The sequence below is a fragment of the Nicotiana attenuata genome, unplaced genomic scaffold (genome assembly GCF_001879085.1).
Source record: "Nicotiana attenuata strain UT unplaced genomic scaffold, NIATTr2, whole genome shotgun sequence".
In the NCBI taxonomy this organism is placed as follows: Eukaryota; Viridiplantae; Streptophyta; class Magnoliopsida; order Solanales; family Solanaceae; genus Nicotiana; species Nicotiana attenuata.
In genome coordinates this window covers 196,793-211,286 of record NW_017671575.1, presented here as the reverse complement: position 1 = coordinate 211,286, position 14,494 = coordinate 196,793, and the positions used below count along the sequence as shown (strand labels likewise).

General features: G+C 38.7%; 1 protein-coding gene across 1 annotated transcript; it reads right to left on the bottom strand.

Moving 5' to 3' along the window:
• Positions 1–1,188: 1,188 nt before the first annotated feature.
• Positions 1,189–14,145, bottom strand: LOC109209071 (lisH domain and HEAT repeat-containing protein KIAA1468). Its single transcript, XM_019372245.1, has 20 exons — positions 13,688–14,145; positions 13,094–13,246; positions 12,457–12,635; positions 7,972–8,079; positions 6,814–6,984; positions 6,172–6,729; positions 6,008–6,082; positions 5,503–5,631; positions 5,342–5,416; positions 5,038–5,247; positions 4,676–4,828; positions 4,374–4,588; positions 4,144–4,261; positions 3,921–4,053; positions 3,634–3,829; positions 3,449–3,554; positions 3,202–3,342; positions 2,980–3,103; positions 2,744–2,860; positions 1,189–1,826 (listed from the first exon to the last, which is right to left on the bottom strand). The coding sequence occupies exons 1-20, from the start codon at positions 13,884–13,886 to the stop codon at positions 1,429–1,431; spliced, it is 3,558 nt and encodes a 1,185-aa protein (XP_019227790.1). The 5' UTR covers positions 13,887–14,145; the 3' UTR covers positions 1,189–1,428.
• Positions 14,146–14,494: the final 349 nt, after the last annotated feature.

Below are 14,494 nucleotides of genomic sequence, written 5' to 3'. Positions count from 1 at the left end.
GAAATCCATAATCATTTCCGAAATCGAACAACACATGTTCATCAACCGCCATTCTATGTTCTTTGGTTTCTGTCCGCTGCAGATTCTTTATACTTGGGAAATCAACAAGAGGATCATTCTTGAAAGGGGGACGAGGTTTCTTGTAGAACAGTACTGCTCCTGTTCTTCTATGTTTTACAACTTCTAAAGCTGAACTATGGCTAGACATGAGAACTCAACTAACATTTTTACGTGCCCAACTCGGTTTTATATATATAGTTGTGCACGGTGTTATATGAAGCGTACCAAATTGGATTCCTGTTTAAGCCGAAGCTACGAAATTGTAGGGAAATAACAAGCCTCGTCATAAAATAATGAGTCCTACTAGGATAGGTGATTATATTGAGTAAGTGTGAAATGAATCCTCTTTCCTCTTAATCATCATTTGTCTGTTTAAAGCTATATTCCATTTGAATCATGCTACTCTTGTTTTTTATGTTAACCACTCCTTGAAGGAGTATTGCTCACATTAAAAGTATTATTGGCTTAAAATTAATCTGCTCCATAATTACCCAGCATTATTATAATTTTGAATGAATTTAATACAAAATTTTAGTAATCAAATCGGATAAAATTAGTTAAGTTTATTAATATCCAACTGGAATACTAGATCAGAATCACCTGATTTTCTCAAGAGGAAGAACCAGAATACATTAGAGTGATATGATGATATCACGGAAAACTCTACTCAAATTACAGAAGTATTACTTTGTACTTTTTCTCATGGGGGGATTTTATATTTTTCAAACTGAGAAAATAAGTGAGATATTTCACATTCTGTTGTCCTATTGGTTGAGCTGCAGACTCCTTAGTCACTAGTATTTGGCTACCGTGAACCTTTGAGACTATTATTGAGAATTTACTGACGAAGTTCACTTTTTAACTCAAACTAATAGACTTTGATTTAGGTTTGAGAAGGATGTCCCATCCAAAGGGCATGATGTACCGCATGTTTTAATGAATTGGACACTGGACTAGTAGATTAAGTTGGTGTAAACACTTGGTGCGGGAAAGTATTTACCCCCAAAACAAATTAGGACAAACCTTTCAAATGTGGTTCTCTTTATTCATCAGAGAATCAATTCTATTCGGGGCTCTGGGAGCATCGAGGAGCAGTAGTTATTTGATGAGATTCGTGCTCAGGGAAAATGCTAGACCAGTAAATCTCCTATATCATTTGTAAAGCTAAGGATATGTAAACGTTTTCTTCTACTGTTGGCAAATTCATTACATTTCCTGGATATAAAGAATGAAATAAATTGCAAAATCTCATCCAGATAATGGGAAAGCCTAAGTGAAAAATCAAAAAATGGAATCAATGTAGTCTACTGCACAACATACAAAAAACTTCTTTCCATTTTTACTTCCCTGCAAAGGAAAGAGCCATAATCATTGACTTGGGGAAGTATCCTCGGTGCTCTTTGCTTTTCCCCTGAGCATGTCCGAAAAACCACCTCTCATGATCCGCCTAAATCTTGTGTCTTCTACCGCTGCTGCAGTTGGCGCAATGGGCTTCAGAGGTTCAACAAATTCCACTGATGGTGGAGATGCATCTCCAGTTTCCCTTTTCCCTAATAAACCACCTTCACCAAAGAAGCTGCTTACTGATGATGCAATTCCCAGATGAGCACCCATTACCTTACTAATCGTATCAAACGTTCCACCAGATCTTTCCCTCATTATAATCTCCAGAGCTTCTTTGTGTGCTGGATCAAGGGAATCAGCATCTTTAAACAGATTTTGAATTGCCGGTAGAAGGAAATCTCTGACACTAGAAGCAGAAAGATCTGCAATAAAACAATCATAAACTGAGCATAGGAAGATTCTAATGAAAAGGTCATGTAAAATGCTAAGATACAGGGGCTGAAAAGCAGGACAAAGTCACAGAGTGCAAATTTTAGGCTTTGATAGCACATGTAATTACATTTTGTATGTCACAAGACTATACAATAGGCAACCAGAGGAAGAGAGATCAATAGGAGAACTTGTCCTTAGACCTTCCGCATCTCATCTCTGACATTTGATACATCAGTTGCACCTTAAAAACCACAGAGAGATTACATATTGAATGCTTCAGTGTTTCTTTTTCTTTCACTTTGTTTCTCCTTTCCTGTGTTTATCTTTCAGGGTGCTGGCAATCCTGCCGGAAGTGGGGGCAGGGGCAGACTTAGTTCGGTAGAGAGTCCGAGTATCCATAGAAATCAAATATCATTCAATTTTTCAGAAGTTCTTTGGAGTCATATTTGTATCAACTAGGTCCGGAAGATAACCGGTGGTCTCTTTCACTGATTTGAGAGTTTCCTGGGTTTCACTTAACTATCTTAGGACATGTCTGTCATGCACTTGCTATTGACATGAACAAGAAAATGAATCACGCTAAACCCAATAAATTACAACCTATCATTTTTACTTCAGCATGTATTTAGGTACAAATTGGGCCATTTGTCAGGTAATTCCTCTGGATGGCACAAAACTCCATAAGATCTACTTTGCTCAACCACTATAGCGAAAGGTAGTTTACAACCAAAATATCAGGACATTAACCCCCAGTATCAGTCCATGGTGTGACATATCTTTTCGTACTTTGCTACATCTTTCAATATGCAGCTAACCTAGAGGCAATCATCTGGAATAAACATATACCATCAAAAAGTAAAGAGAGTTATGAAGGAGAAGAAGAGAAGAATATCTAAAAGGAGCAAACCAGTAGCATCAAGAGCACGAATTGATTCACAAAACGCATCCGCTCTCTCACGGCGACGTCTCATGTCACTTGAAGGAGGAGGTGTTGCTGTAAGTAGGAAAATCTTGGACAACAGATGTATCATAAGTTAAAGAAAGCTAATGAGAAATAGAAATTGAACTAGTGCTTTGGCACACGTTATAAGAATGCATCTACTTCAAGAGTGCATAAAAGCTGAAATAAAAGGTTGAGGATATAATCTCTTAGTCTCTCCGTAGTATGTGGCACTGCCATCACCAATGCACGAACTACAGCTATTGTAGCTTCATGTGATCCATCCTCAAGAAAAGCATCCATTTGAACACGTATTTTGTCGACAATCTAACAAGACAGTTAGAAGAGCCGGTCTCATCAAAGCCTCTATAGATCAACATAGAATAAGAATGACACCGGATATTTAAAAAGAAACCTTTGCATACCGCATCATTTTTAAACTGCTGTGCTACAGCTCCAAATGCATCAATGCTGGCATATTTCACATTCAAGTTTTGGTCAGAACCAAGAGTTACAAGAGCAGGCAAAACATGAGTTGAGGCGACCTTGGCATCAATACATGGAACCTGGTGAAGTTTCAAATATGATACAAAGAATGTTAATGGCAACGCTTAAATTTCTTTTTTTAGAAAGACAGGAACTGACATAATCCCGAAAAACCAAACGACTTACAATGACTTTGAAAAGATTGGCAGCCATCGTCTTCATGTTTATGTCAGAGCTCACAACCATTTCCCAGAGGATGTTAAAAATCATATTGTGATGTTCATCAAAGGTGCTGCAGGAAAGATAGTCTAGCCATCATCTAGGAGTTCAGACACAGGACTGTAATGATTAACTTGTTAAATGGCACAAACCAAAGGAAGCGAACAGAATTGAAAATCTCGCGCTTCACTGGCTGACTCTCTCGCTCTGAAGTTTGAATCAAGAGATTTCTCAAGTACTCTGTCAATAGTTCATGCTTTCTAGGGGATCCTAGAACACCTGCAAGCAGAAGAGGCAGGACGCAGATGGCAGCAAGTCTTTCAGCTACAGCAGTTTTTGGTTTTAAACCTGTTGAAGAGTAAATCAACACCAATTTGAAAAGGTTTGAACATGATGTATGACGTAAACGTTAATAATCAGAAAGTTTTTAACTCATTACCTCTTATTCTTGATTGGCGTGTTGCAGGGAAGTATGATAAATCACCATTGTCACCAACTGCTACCAAGAATATAGGTAGCATGATGTGTGTCAGGTAAGGCTCCCCAAGCAGGACTGAAACGGCCAATAAAAACTGCATTGCCAAATTAAAGACGAATTCGGGAAACAAGAAGGCATTTTCAAACCTAAACCACCAAAACTCATGTCAAACAATTCAAGCTACCTGTGTGATTCGATTCCTTAAATTATCTTCCTTCTGAGGCAATAGAGAGGCCAGTTCAATCAATGCTGAAAAGCAATCAATATGCAACCACTCAAAAGAAGGCCAATCCATCTTTCCTCTGCATATATAGTTCAAATATGTAGCAAGTATTAGCTACACATGGTGAGAGTACCTTTGCAGAAGAAAGTATAGAATGGTAGGTTAAAAACACAGGTAAAAGGGGATATTACCCTGCATACTGTTCAAGTAGTGAAGTAGAAAAAACTAGTCCTTTGTCATCTGAAACCAAATGGAATGGACAGGTCTCAATAGCTTTCTTGCGTACAAATGGAAGCAACTCTATTAGTAAGCGCAATAAAATGTCTATGTTCCACCGCTCTCTCTCTCCTAAAGCACGAAGATGTGACTCAACAGAACCTTCAACCCCTGAAAGAGGTTGACAACGCTGGGGAAAAAAAAGATAATGTATCAGATCCATGTCTAAGACAAGTTACTACTTCAGTGAGAAACCAAGTAAATGTAGAATACATACCTGACCAGAGCCCAATGCATGAGATAATAAAACTTGTAGCAAATGATCCAACTCCTTTCCCCAGTTTACTAAAGCTGGAACAACTTCCTTGATTGTTGTATCCACAACCACTCCAGATGGATCACACGCCAATTGAAACATCATCTCCTCAACCTTTACACACAAACAAAACAAAAAAAAAAAAGAAGAGGAATTGGAGAACCTTCAATTATATTTATCTTATCAATTAATCAGTTTGGGCAATCACACTAAGACCAGCAGAAAATGCTCCATTCCTAGACACGGAGCTTACTTTGTAGGAAATTCTGTCAAGTCAGATTTCTTCTCCGTGATTGCCTCGAAGCTTATGTAGTGAAGCTGACCTTGAAATATTTGTCCGTATTTGGGAAGAGAGGCAGAAGCAATGCCAAGTTATGAGCAGCAGCCTCCCGAACAACAGTTGCAGGATCCTCGATCAGCTGTTGCACAATAGACAAGATAAGGGAATCTCGAATCTCAGGGCGCACGAATTCAGCAAGCTCTCCACATGATTGAGCAACTAGCAAGCGGCGCTCCTCATACATGTGATTGATCTACATTTCACAATATAACACTAAGAGCAGTTGCAAGAGTTGATGGAAAATATGGTAAAATCATGAGAGAGTCCAGCAGATATAATAATCTCACCTGTTCCCAACACTGAGGAAGAAGTTCAGTTTCCGTTCTCATCTCTCCAACATTTCTGGCAAGGGTGACACAAGCCTAAACGTGATAACAAAATTGGTGGCATGCTCAACTTTTTGGGAAAAAAAAAATCTAGTATAAATCAATAGTTTTGACAATCTTACATCCATTATAATCCGTCTCTGTTCTTCATCAGGACGCTTGATTAAGTTGAATAATGTATGGGTCAAGGAGTCCCGCGTACTGCTATCTGGGTGGCGCTCAATTGCACACATTATAAGAGGAAGAAGCTCCTGCAGAGTCAATACCAATCAAGTGGAATGACAGCTAATTAGACAAAAAGATTTGTAGATCACTTAAGGTTGCTGAAGAATATTTGGAAGCCATTGAGACAACATTTTGAAAAAGTTTTGAAAAAGAAAAGTTAGTGGAAGCCGAAGATATATTGGGATAGTTATAGCTTTTTGAAGATTTTTAAGTGTTTTGTCAGCGGAAAGAGAGTTGTCAATGAAAAACACCCTTCAAGCACTTCTTCATTTGGAAACGTCTTTGAAAAAACTTTCTGAGATCATGTTTGTCAAGATAAGTTTCAAAACTTGAAAAGATTTTCTCAAACGAAAGCCTCCTAAATAAGGTAAGAACATCAGACTTCAGAAGCATGATTTAAACCTCTCTGTGGTTGATCAAAACATAAGGTACAATTTTTGGCAATGCATCTGAAAGGATCTGAATAGTCCCCAAGCCCTGCGAATCCAAAAAATTTGAAGTATAATTGCCAAGCGAAAACGTTACCAAGTAAAAGGCATCATGTATAAATCTGAGAGAGAGCTTACGATCTTTTCAGCATTTGATTCGACAAATAAATTGTCTGGTTTCAAGATTAGTCCTTTAGCCTCTGAAGGTAGCTCACCATTGTGTGTGAGTACATCCTCGACTTTCTCAACAATGCCATTACCATTTGAAGCTTCCACTACTTCCTCAGGTTTGGTAATTGTATCAGCAGAGGTTTGAGACATCAATAACTGAGAATCGGCATTTCCTAAATCCCCAGAAGAGATGCCAGCTGAAACCTCAAAGACATTATGCTCACTTGATTCTCCAACTTCATTTTCAGGACCTGTATTTCTAGTTTCTTCATTGTTATCTTCAAGAGACTCACTGTTCAAGGAATCATTTGCCAATTTCAACCTCTGGATCTCATTCTGTAGGAACTTCATCTCTTCCTTATAACTATCTATTGATGGCAGGTCAGCAACAGCTTCAGAATCACTTGTTACAAAATTGCGCGCAGAACGAGCACCCTCTATATGCATTTTTAATGAAGTTATTTCAGCTCTGCATTCATTTAATTCTTGTCTTTGCCTATCTAGAGATTGCTTCAAGGTTTGAACCTAAAGTACATTATTCAAGTATGAGGTACGTACATGCTACACAGGAAAAATCTTGTAAAACGTAAAACATAACAAAGAAACTACCAGAATCTCCTTGTCCTTCATTTCCTTCTGCAATGCCTCCAAAGATTTTGTCACTACTGTGACTTGGGCTTCTGCCATATCTTTACTCCTAAGCAAGGACTGCTTTTCATGTTTCAGCTTGTCTTTTTCTTTCACCAAAGACTCATTTTCTCTAAGCATAGCAATTTTTTCCTGCAAAAAAGCCACGATTCTTTTTATAAAATAGCACACCACAATAAAGCTCCATCCACATATATTTACAGTTTTCAGCAAGTAAATGAGAAATTTGATCTAGTCAGTTCCGTATTCAACTGGTACCACAAGCTTTAAGACATTTGATAGAAAATCACCAAGTAAATCATGCTTTTTCAGAAGAGCAGTCATTAGTGAACATTAATGCTTATCTAGAGAAGGTGACTCTTCTTCTCTCTAAGATTCCGGAAACTCATAAAACTAATTCCCACGATCTCTCAAACATAACTCTGGAGCAAATCAGGTGGGTTTAGGTGGTTTGATTCACAGTAAATCAGCCCAGGATACGGCAAAGTGAACTGTAGATTTACAAGCCTTGTTATACAAGAAGCTGCAGTTATTTGAACAAAGCAAACTGAAATTACTGCAGTGCCAAATTTCTATGCCTTTTGAGTTACACCTGTAGTCTGAAAATGGATTCATAACTCAAGAAAAAAAAACTAAAACTAAAAAGGAAAAGAGATAAGTTAAATATTCAACTAATCTTAAATCTGAAGGCATACAAATTTGACACCAAACATTATCCGAAGGACTCAAATAGCAGACAAGATAAATGGAACTACAAACAAAATCTGTCTGGATGAAACTAAGGCATGAACTGGCTATGAGGAACATAGAACAAAGAGCAGCATCGAGCATAAACAAAACCAGGACTTGCAAGGAAAAATATTAATACCTGAATGCACTATGAACAACTGGGTGGACGTATTGTTCTTGCAGAATTAAATCACGAGAAATTGAGAATTATAATTGCCGGAAGAAGAAAGAATATAGTACATTAGTTAAAACTTGCAGTTAACCTAGCATGACTATACAAGACGCAAAGTTATCCACATATGACATGATTAACGTAGGTTTCCTACAGGCAATTCGTGGCAAGCATACATGTGTGAAACTTGTCCATACTATCAACAGTTGAGAAAGTACCTCAGCAGCCTCTGAGGTGGTAGAAAGGTACTGGTAATAGTAATGGCGCAAAGCATCTGGAACGCCTGCAGAGGAGTTCTGCTGAACATCTAGATCTTGATCAGTAACCTGTCATACATATTAAAGAAGTTATGAAGACTTCCAAAATGACATGTTGGCAGAGTGCACAGGACAGATGCATGTGTCTAGCACCATAATTCTTCTATGGTTAAGGCCCTCGGCTTAGTAAGTGCATAAAATAGATGAGTGGTAATACATGAAAGCAAGGCAAAATCCGGTTTGTACCTCTATATATTAATTTTGAATCCCCTTGGTACTGCCCAAAGCATAGCTCAGTGGTCAAGGGGGTTTATAACCTTTGTTAGGTTACTGGTTCAATTCCCACTAGCCACAGTTTCTTTTAATTTTTATAAGTTTTTTCTTTTTTACCCCCTTAACGGAAATCCTGCCTCCGCCATTGCATGAAAGGCCTCTGAAAGATGAAGATAAAATAATAGAAAGCACATTACACATTACACATTTCAAACCGTGCCAGAATACCTTTTTTTCCTTCTGGTGTATGTCAAATCCCACCCCTCTGCCTAAACTCCTCTTCCCAGGAGCCGAACAGTGGGCTTTTCCCACTTTGCTCCATGGGTGGCTTAAACCCCAAACTAATGGAAGGAGGTGGAGGCCCTTTCCACAATTACCAAGTTTATAAACCAAGCCTTACTAATTCCAGCATGAGATTTCCATGGACTGGCATTCAGAAGATGCCACGAACAATTTTTGAGTAGTAACCAAAATTTTGAACATTGACAAAACAGCTATCTTACTGGAATTCTGTCCCAAAAATGCTTTTAATTACCTTCAACCCAGAATTTCTAAAGATTGCTCCATCTTCTGAGATAACCAACGAGTTGAGATCATGGTTCACTGAATAATTCACAGTTGCATGGAAAGTGTGTGGTCTCTAGTACACAAGGAATAAATTTTCCTGATCTGATTACAGAATGAACCCTTGCCTCTACATTTTTCTCATATTGATAAAGAAATGGACCTTGGGTCTAACTCAACCCCAAAGTTAGCTCAAGTAGTGAGGATTGCCCCAGATCATATAAAGAGACCAAACACCCCCACCATACCCGATGTGGGACACTCACACCCCCCTTCCTCCCCGCACGCCTAGGACTGGACATCTGGAGCGTGGACAATATAAGATGGGCGCCCAAGATCGGATGAAACGAGAATTAGGTGGCCTGGATATGATACCATGACAAAGAAATGGACTTTGGGCTTAACTCAATCCCAAAAGCTAGCTCAAGAGGTGAGAATTGCCCAAGACTATATAAAGCGACCAAATACCCACCCATAGCCGATGTGGGACAGTAACACATATCATGCAGAATTACAACTCCTCAACAATCTAATCCCTAACTCATTGCCAACAACATCCCATATCTCTTTGGACACGTAAGCTAGATACAACATAAAGAGTTAAGTTCAACCTCTCAGCCCATTTCTATTTGCCTTGGACGCACAGACGCGACACATTCAAGGAGAGGCGTCATGGTGTATGTTATTTGCAGATGACATTGTACTGATTGACGAGACACGAGGTGGTGTTAACGACAGGTAACAGGTTTGAAGGCAGACCCTAGAGCCTAAAGGTTTCAAGTTGAGCAGGACCAAAACAGAATACTTGGAGTGCAAGTTCAGTGGCGCGACGCAGGGAGTTGACGAAGACGTGAGGTTTGATGCACAAGTCATCCCCAAGAGAGAAAGTTTCAAGTATACAAGGAAATGGGAAGATCGACGAGGATCTCACACACCGTATTAGGGTGGGATGGATGAAATGGAGGCTTGCTTCCGGTGTTCTGTGTGATAAGAATGTGCCACCAAAACTTAAAGGAAAGTTTTATAGAGCGGTGGTCAGACCGACTATGCTGTATGGGGAAGAGTGTTGGCCAGTCAAAAACTCCCATGTCCAGAAGATGAATGTGGCTGAAATGAGGATGTAGAGATAAATGTGCGGGCATACCAAGTTAGATAGAATTAGAAATGAAGTTATCCGGGACAAGGTGGGCGTGGCTCGTGTGGAGGACAAGATGCGGGAGGCAAGACTTCGATGGTACAGACATGTGAAGAGGAGAGGCACAGATGCACCGGTGAAGAGGTATGAGAGGCTGGCATTGGAAGGCCAACGGAGAGGTAGAGGTTGGCCGAAGAAGTATTGGGGAGAGGTGACTAGGCCAGATATAGAGTTGCTCCAGCTTACTGAGGACATGACCATGGATAGAAAGGTGTGGAGGTTGAGAATAAAGGTGAAGGGTTAGGTACCCGAGCATTATCCGTGTTTGTAGCAATAGCTTTAATACATGACTTAGTGTCTTTTGTGTATTTTAGTATCCCTAGACTTTTGTTATTACTTGTTACTGCATTTGTTTCGGTTTTATGTTTGCATTCCTTAGAGTTAGTTTTGTATTTTCGCTTCGGTTGTCAGATTTGGTTTGCTTGTTATTGCACCTTCCATTTATCTTTCCTGAGCCGAGGGTCTATGGGAAACAGTCTCTTTGCCTTCTTAAAGGGGTAAGGATAATGTCTGCGTACACTCTACCCTCCCCAAACTCCACTTGTAGGACTACATTGGTATATTGTTGTTGTTGTAGTTAAGTTCAACCCCCCTCTCTCTCTCTGTAGCTACTGGTGTGGAACTAAAAGATTGAGGCCAATGCCCTCTGGTCCTCATTTTCTCTAATCACGCAATCTGCCAAAGCAAAACATGAATCCTAGAGACCAAGCAAATTGAAAGGGACATGGTCTAAGAAATTCCTCAGTCAGAAAGATCTGCTTTTCCTCTCTTTAGCCAAGAGTTTCACTGAAAGCATCATATACAATAATGAATTAATGATTAAACTTTCTTTGCTCGGATTAAAATTAGAGGAGTTACCAATCTTCTAAGGTCTGGTATTTGACCAGGTGTTTATTCTTCTTTTGATAAATGATCTGGTGTATGATTAGTTTCACGGGAAGTAATCATACACAATAATGATTAAACTTTCTTTATTCATATTAATTATAAAAGGAGTTACCGATCTTCTAGGGTCTGGCATTCGACTTAGTGTTTTTCTTCTATTGATAAATGATCTGGTGTATGTTCTTATTCTATTTAATAACATCTATCTGAGTTTCTTTATCAAAACAAAAAAACATTTACTTGAGTTCCACAGGGATAAAATGGATGAACGAGTAACTTGTTGTTCTCAATTACGTACACCTGTTGCTCTTAATTCTTAAGGTTCTTTTTAATCTTTTTGGTTAACCTTTGAGAATGTGGAAGAGGAGCCTTGTGCAACGGTAAGAGTTGTTATCATGTGACCAGGAGGTCACAGTTTTAAGATGTGTAAATAACCTCTTGCAGAGATACAAGGTAAGGTTGTGTACATAAGACCAAATGTGGTCCGGCCCTTCACCCAACCCCAACATAGAGGAAGCTTAGTTCACCAGGCTCCCAGTGCACTAGAAGGATCTATGGAATAATTCAAATTATCTTTTGGCAGTTCTACTTCTATCATAGAAGTGGTATTCATCATACAATTATGTGACAATTTAAGTTAAAATTTAACATATGCCTGGTTCGATAGCCGGAAGCAAAGGTGATTACAGAGTTAATTTCAATCTCTATGTAATCGCAGTCTGAATAAATTAAATTAAACAAAAGGAAATATGGTGCTTATATAAAACCAATCATTTTACCTTCCTTTCTTGGGAAGCTTTGATTATCTTGGCATCTTTTCATAGTCAATCAGTTATTTCCCTTCTAATTGTGAGATTTAACATCGTCTACACCTAACAAAGTGTTGGTTGGTGCATTGGTTAGGTGGTAGGTGGAATGGTGGCCTAGTTTTTGCTGTCACGAGTTCAGTTCCAGCCTTCGACAAAAAAAAACACCGTCTACATCCAAGTGGTGGTCCCCTAGACCAGCAAATTTTAACTTATTTTTCTATCTTGTGAGAGAAGTTTTCAATAAATTCTACCCAATTATCTATACATGTTGGAATATTATGCGTGCTCCAAAATAAACCTAAAGGAAATCTGGTCAGCCGAATTCTAGGGCAAGCCCCTGGGGATATAGCCAGTTGTACTTAAAAGGTCACACCTCCATCTTACTATCTTCACATTTAACATAAAAGCAGGAAAGAGGCCACACTACTTAAAGGTCTGCCGAGAACATGTTATTTGGATGATCGTTTCTAGGTTAGTTAGAGTTTTATTGGTACTTGTAATTTTTTCATTGAGACGTCAACTGCAGCATATATGTTTAACATAAATGAGCTCCAAATATTTTAGGTCCTCCGCAGATGATAAACCAAAAAGGTGGAAAGAAGGAACAAGAAGATGTAGATAACTAAAAATACAGCTCTGTGACATAATGTAGATAAATGCAACCTCCTTCAGTTGTGTGATGAACATCAAGAATAAGCAAGTTGTCTTCATATCAATTACCTCCTCCAAAAATGTCATTGCAGTCAAGCGATATCCTGCTAATAGTAAATACTCCTTTACAGCACAGTTCAAATCCCTCCGCTCATTATCCTTCAAAGGACCCAAATCAGAGAAAGAACCTTCCCTCTTCTGCTGCTGAAAATCAGTTCCATGGTTTTCCAAAGTATCTATCTTTGAATCTGCACAATGAAGAAACACATAAATTCACATGAACAAAATGATCATACTGAACGAAACAAAATATAACCCATATCTAAAGCAGAATCATCGGCCCTAAGCCTCATGTCATACTCAAAAGCCTGGTATTTAAGTGGAGACAGAGGCGAGCCCATTATCCACCGAATTTCAAACCGTGTGCCAGCTGACCCCTGGGGATTTCTCGGTTAACAAAAAGTAATATTTAAAGCATAACCACCAGTCCTTCAAGAAACTACTTTAGGCTCAGACATGACAAGCCTACAGTTTATCCTGGCATCCATTCTAAATCTGCCTAATCATACAACTTCACTGGAAACGGAATATCCAGGCTAAACTAGGATTCGCAGTTCCAAGAATATTATCAGAATGAACAAGCTAAAGCTAACAAAGTCACAATCAGAAGAGGCAGCGAAAGTTCAAAACAGTTTCAGGGATATACCACTTGTTTGACGAGGAAAAGTCTGACTTTTCTTTTGCAACTCGGTCTTAAGTTGCACAATGTCCTCTTGAGCCAAACGGAACTCATATTCACAGAGCGCCAACTTTTCTTCCAGGGCTTCTTTTTCTTCAAGCAGACTTTGGGGATCTGCAACTGCTTTGATAAATGAATAGTTATTATTCATATAAGAAAAATATATATGAGCCTACAAATAAACAGCTGATTACCACAGCTGACTCAAACAATCAGGCAATTGATCGTCCTGCATAATGAACTAAGGACCATGAGCAAAATTTAAGTTGTAGTTATTACAACTGAACAGTGGCAATAACGAAGAAGAAAAAATTACTTGATACTAATCAAATATTTATTTCATATACTCTTTTTGCTCTAATGTACCATGGGATTCGTCAGTCGTAACACAATACAACTCAACTTCATAACCTAGTCTTAACGGATTGATTCGCTCGATTTCAATGATTGCTAAATATTTATCGCAATAAAATTCCAAATGCAGAAAATGTGCATAATAAACACACCGGATATATGGATACGATAAGTAGCAAATCAAGGCAAAGGAGAGAAGAAGCAAACCTCTGAGGGAATTGAAGCGGGAGATCTGATCGGGAGGGAATTGCGAAGGATCGGAGAAGAACTGTTTGAGACGAATTGCCTGATCGTCACGGCCATCATCGAGAAGCTCGTGAAGGAGCTCGAATGCCGTTAACAAGTAGTTCTCTTCCAATAGAAAATTAACCACGCAATTGCACAGGGACGATTTCTCCACGTCCATTTGATCTTCAACTGTAAATCAACATTTCGTTTCAAACAATGACAAGGGTGGAGGGAAGTAGAAGTTACGGTGCGGTGCGAGAAACTGTAGAAAGGGCCATCGATGATCCACTCTCGTGAATAGTCACGTGATTTGGCTTGAGAACCGTAGATTAATCTGTGAGATCTGCCAAAAAAAAAATTAAAAAAAAAAATTTAAAAAGGATGCAGAAATTTATGAGGAACAGCGCATGTGCATTTCATAAGATCTGCTGTAGTCAACGGTTTCTCAAAAACAAAGCAACTAAACTCTGCTAATTAAGATTTTAGTTCATCCAATGATATATGTCTATCACATATATTTTTATAACTAAACTATAGTTAATTACTCTGTATTTTCACCTTAATTATTATGAATTAGAAATAGTTTGAAGTACATACTAATCAAGTGGGAATGGAACCAACGACCATAGAAAGATTTTGAACCCCTTGACCACTAAGGTATGCTTTTGGGTTGTATCAAGATAATTCAAAACATAATATATAGAGGTAAAAAATGGATTTTGGCTTATATGGTGGGGAGTATTTCTTATTATTTACAAGGTACAAAGTTAAGGAAAGTTGTGATGC

Coding starts and splice junctions, on each gene's coding strand:
- LOC109209071 (XM_019372245.1), bottom strand. CDS start 13,886: ATGGACGTGGAGAAATCGTCCCTGTGCAATTGCGTGGTTAATTTTCTA. Junction 5,248..5,341: donor TTCCTCAGTGTTGGGAACAG/GTGAGATTATTA, acceptor TGTGAAATGTAG/ATCAATCACATGTATGAGGA. Junction 3,343..3,448: donor CCAATCTTTTCAAAGTCATT/GTAAGTCGTTTG, acceptor AAACTTCACCAG/GTTCCATGTATTGATGCCAA.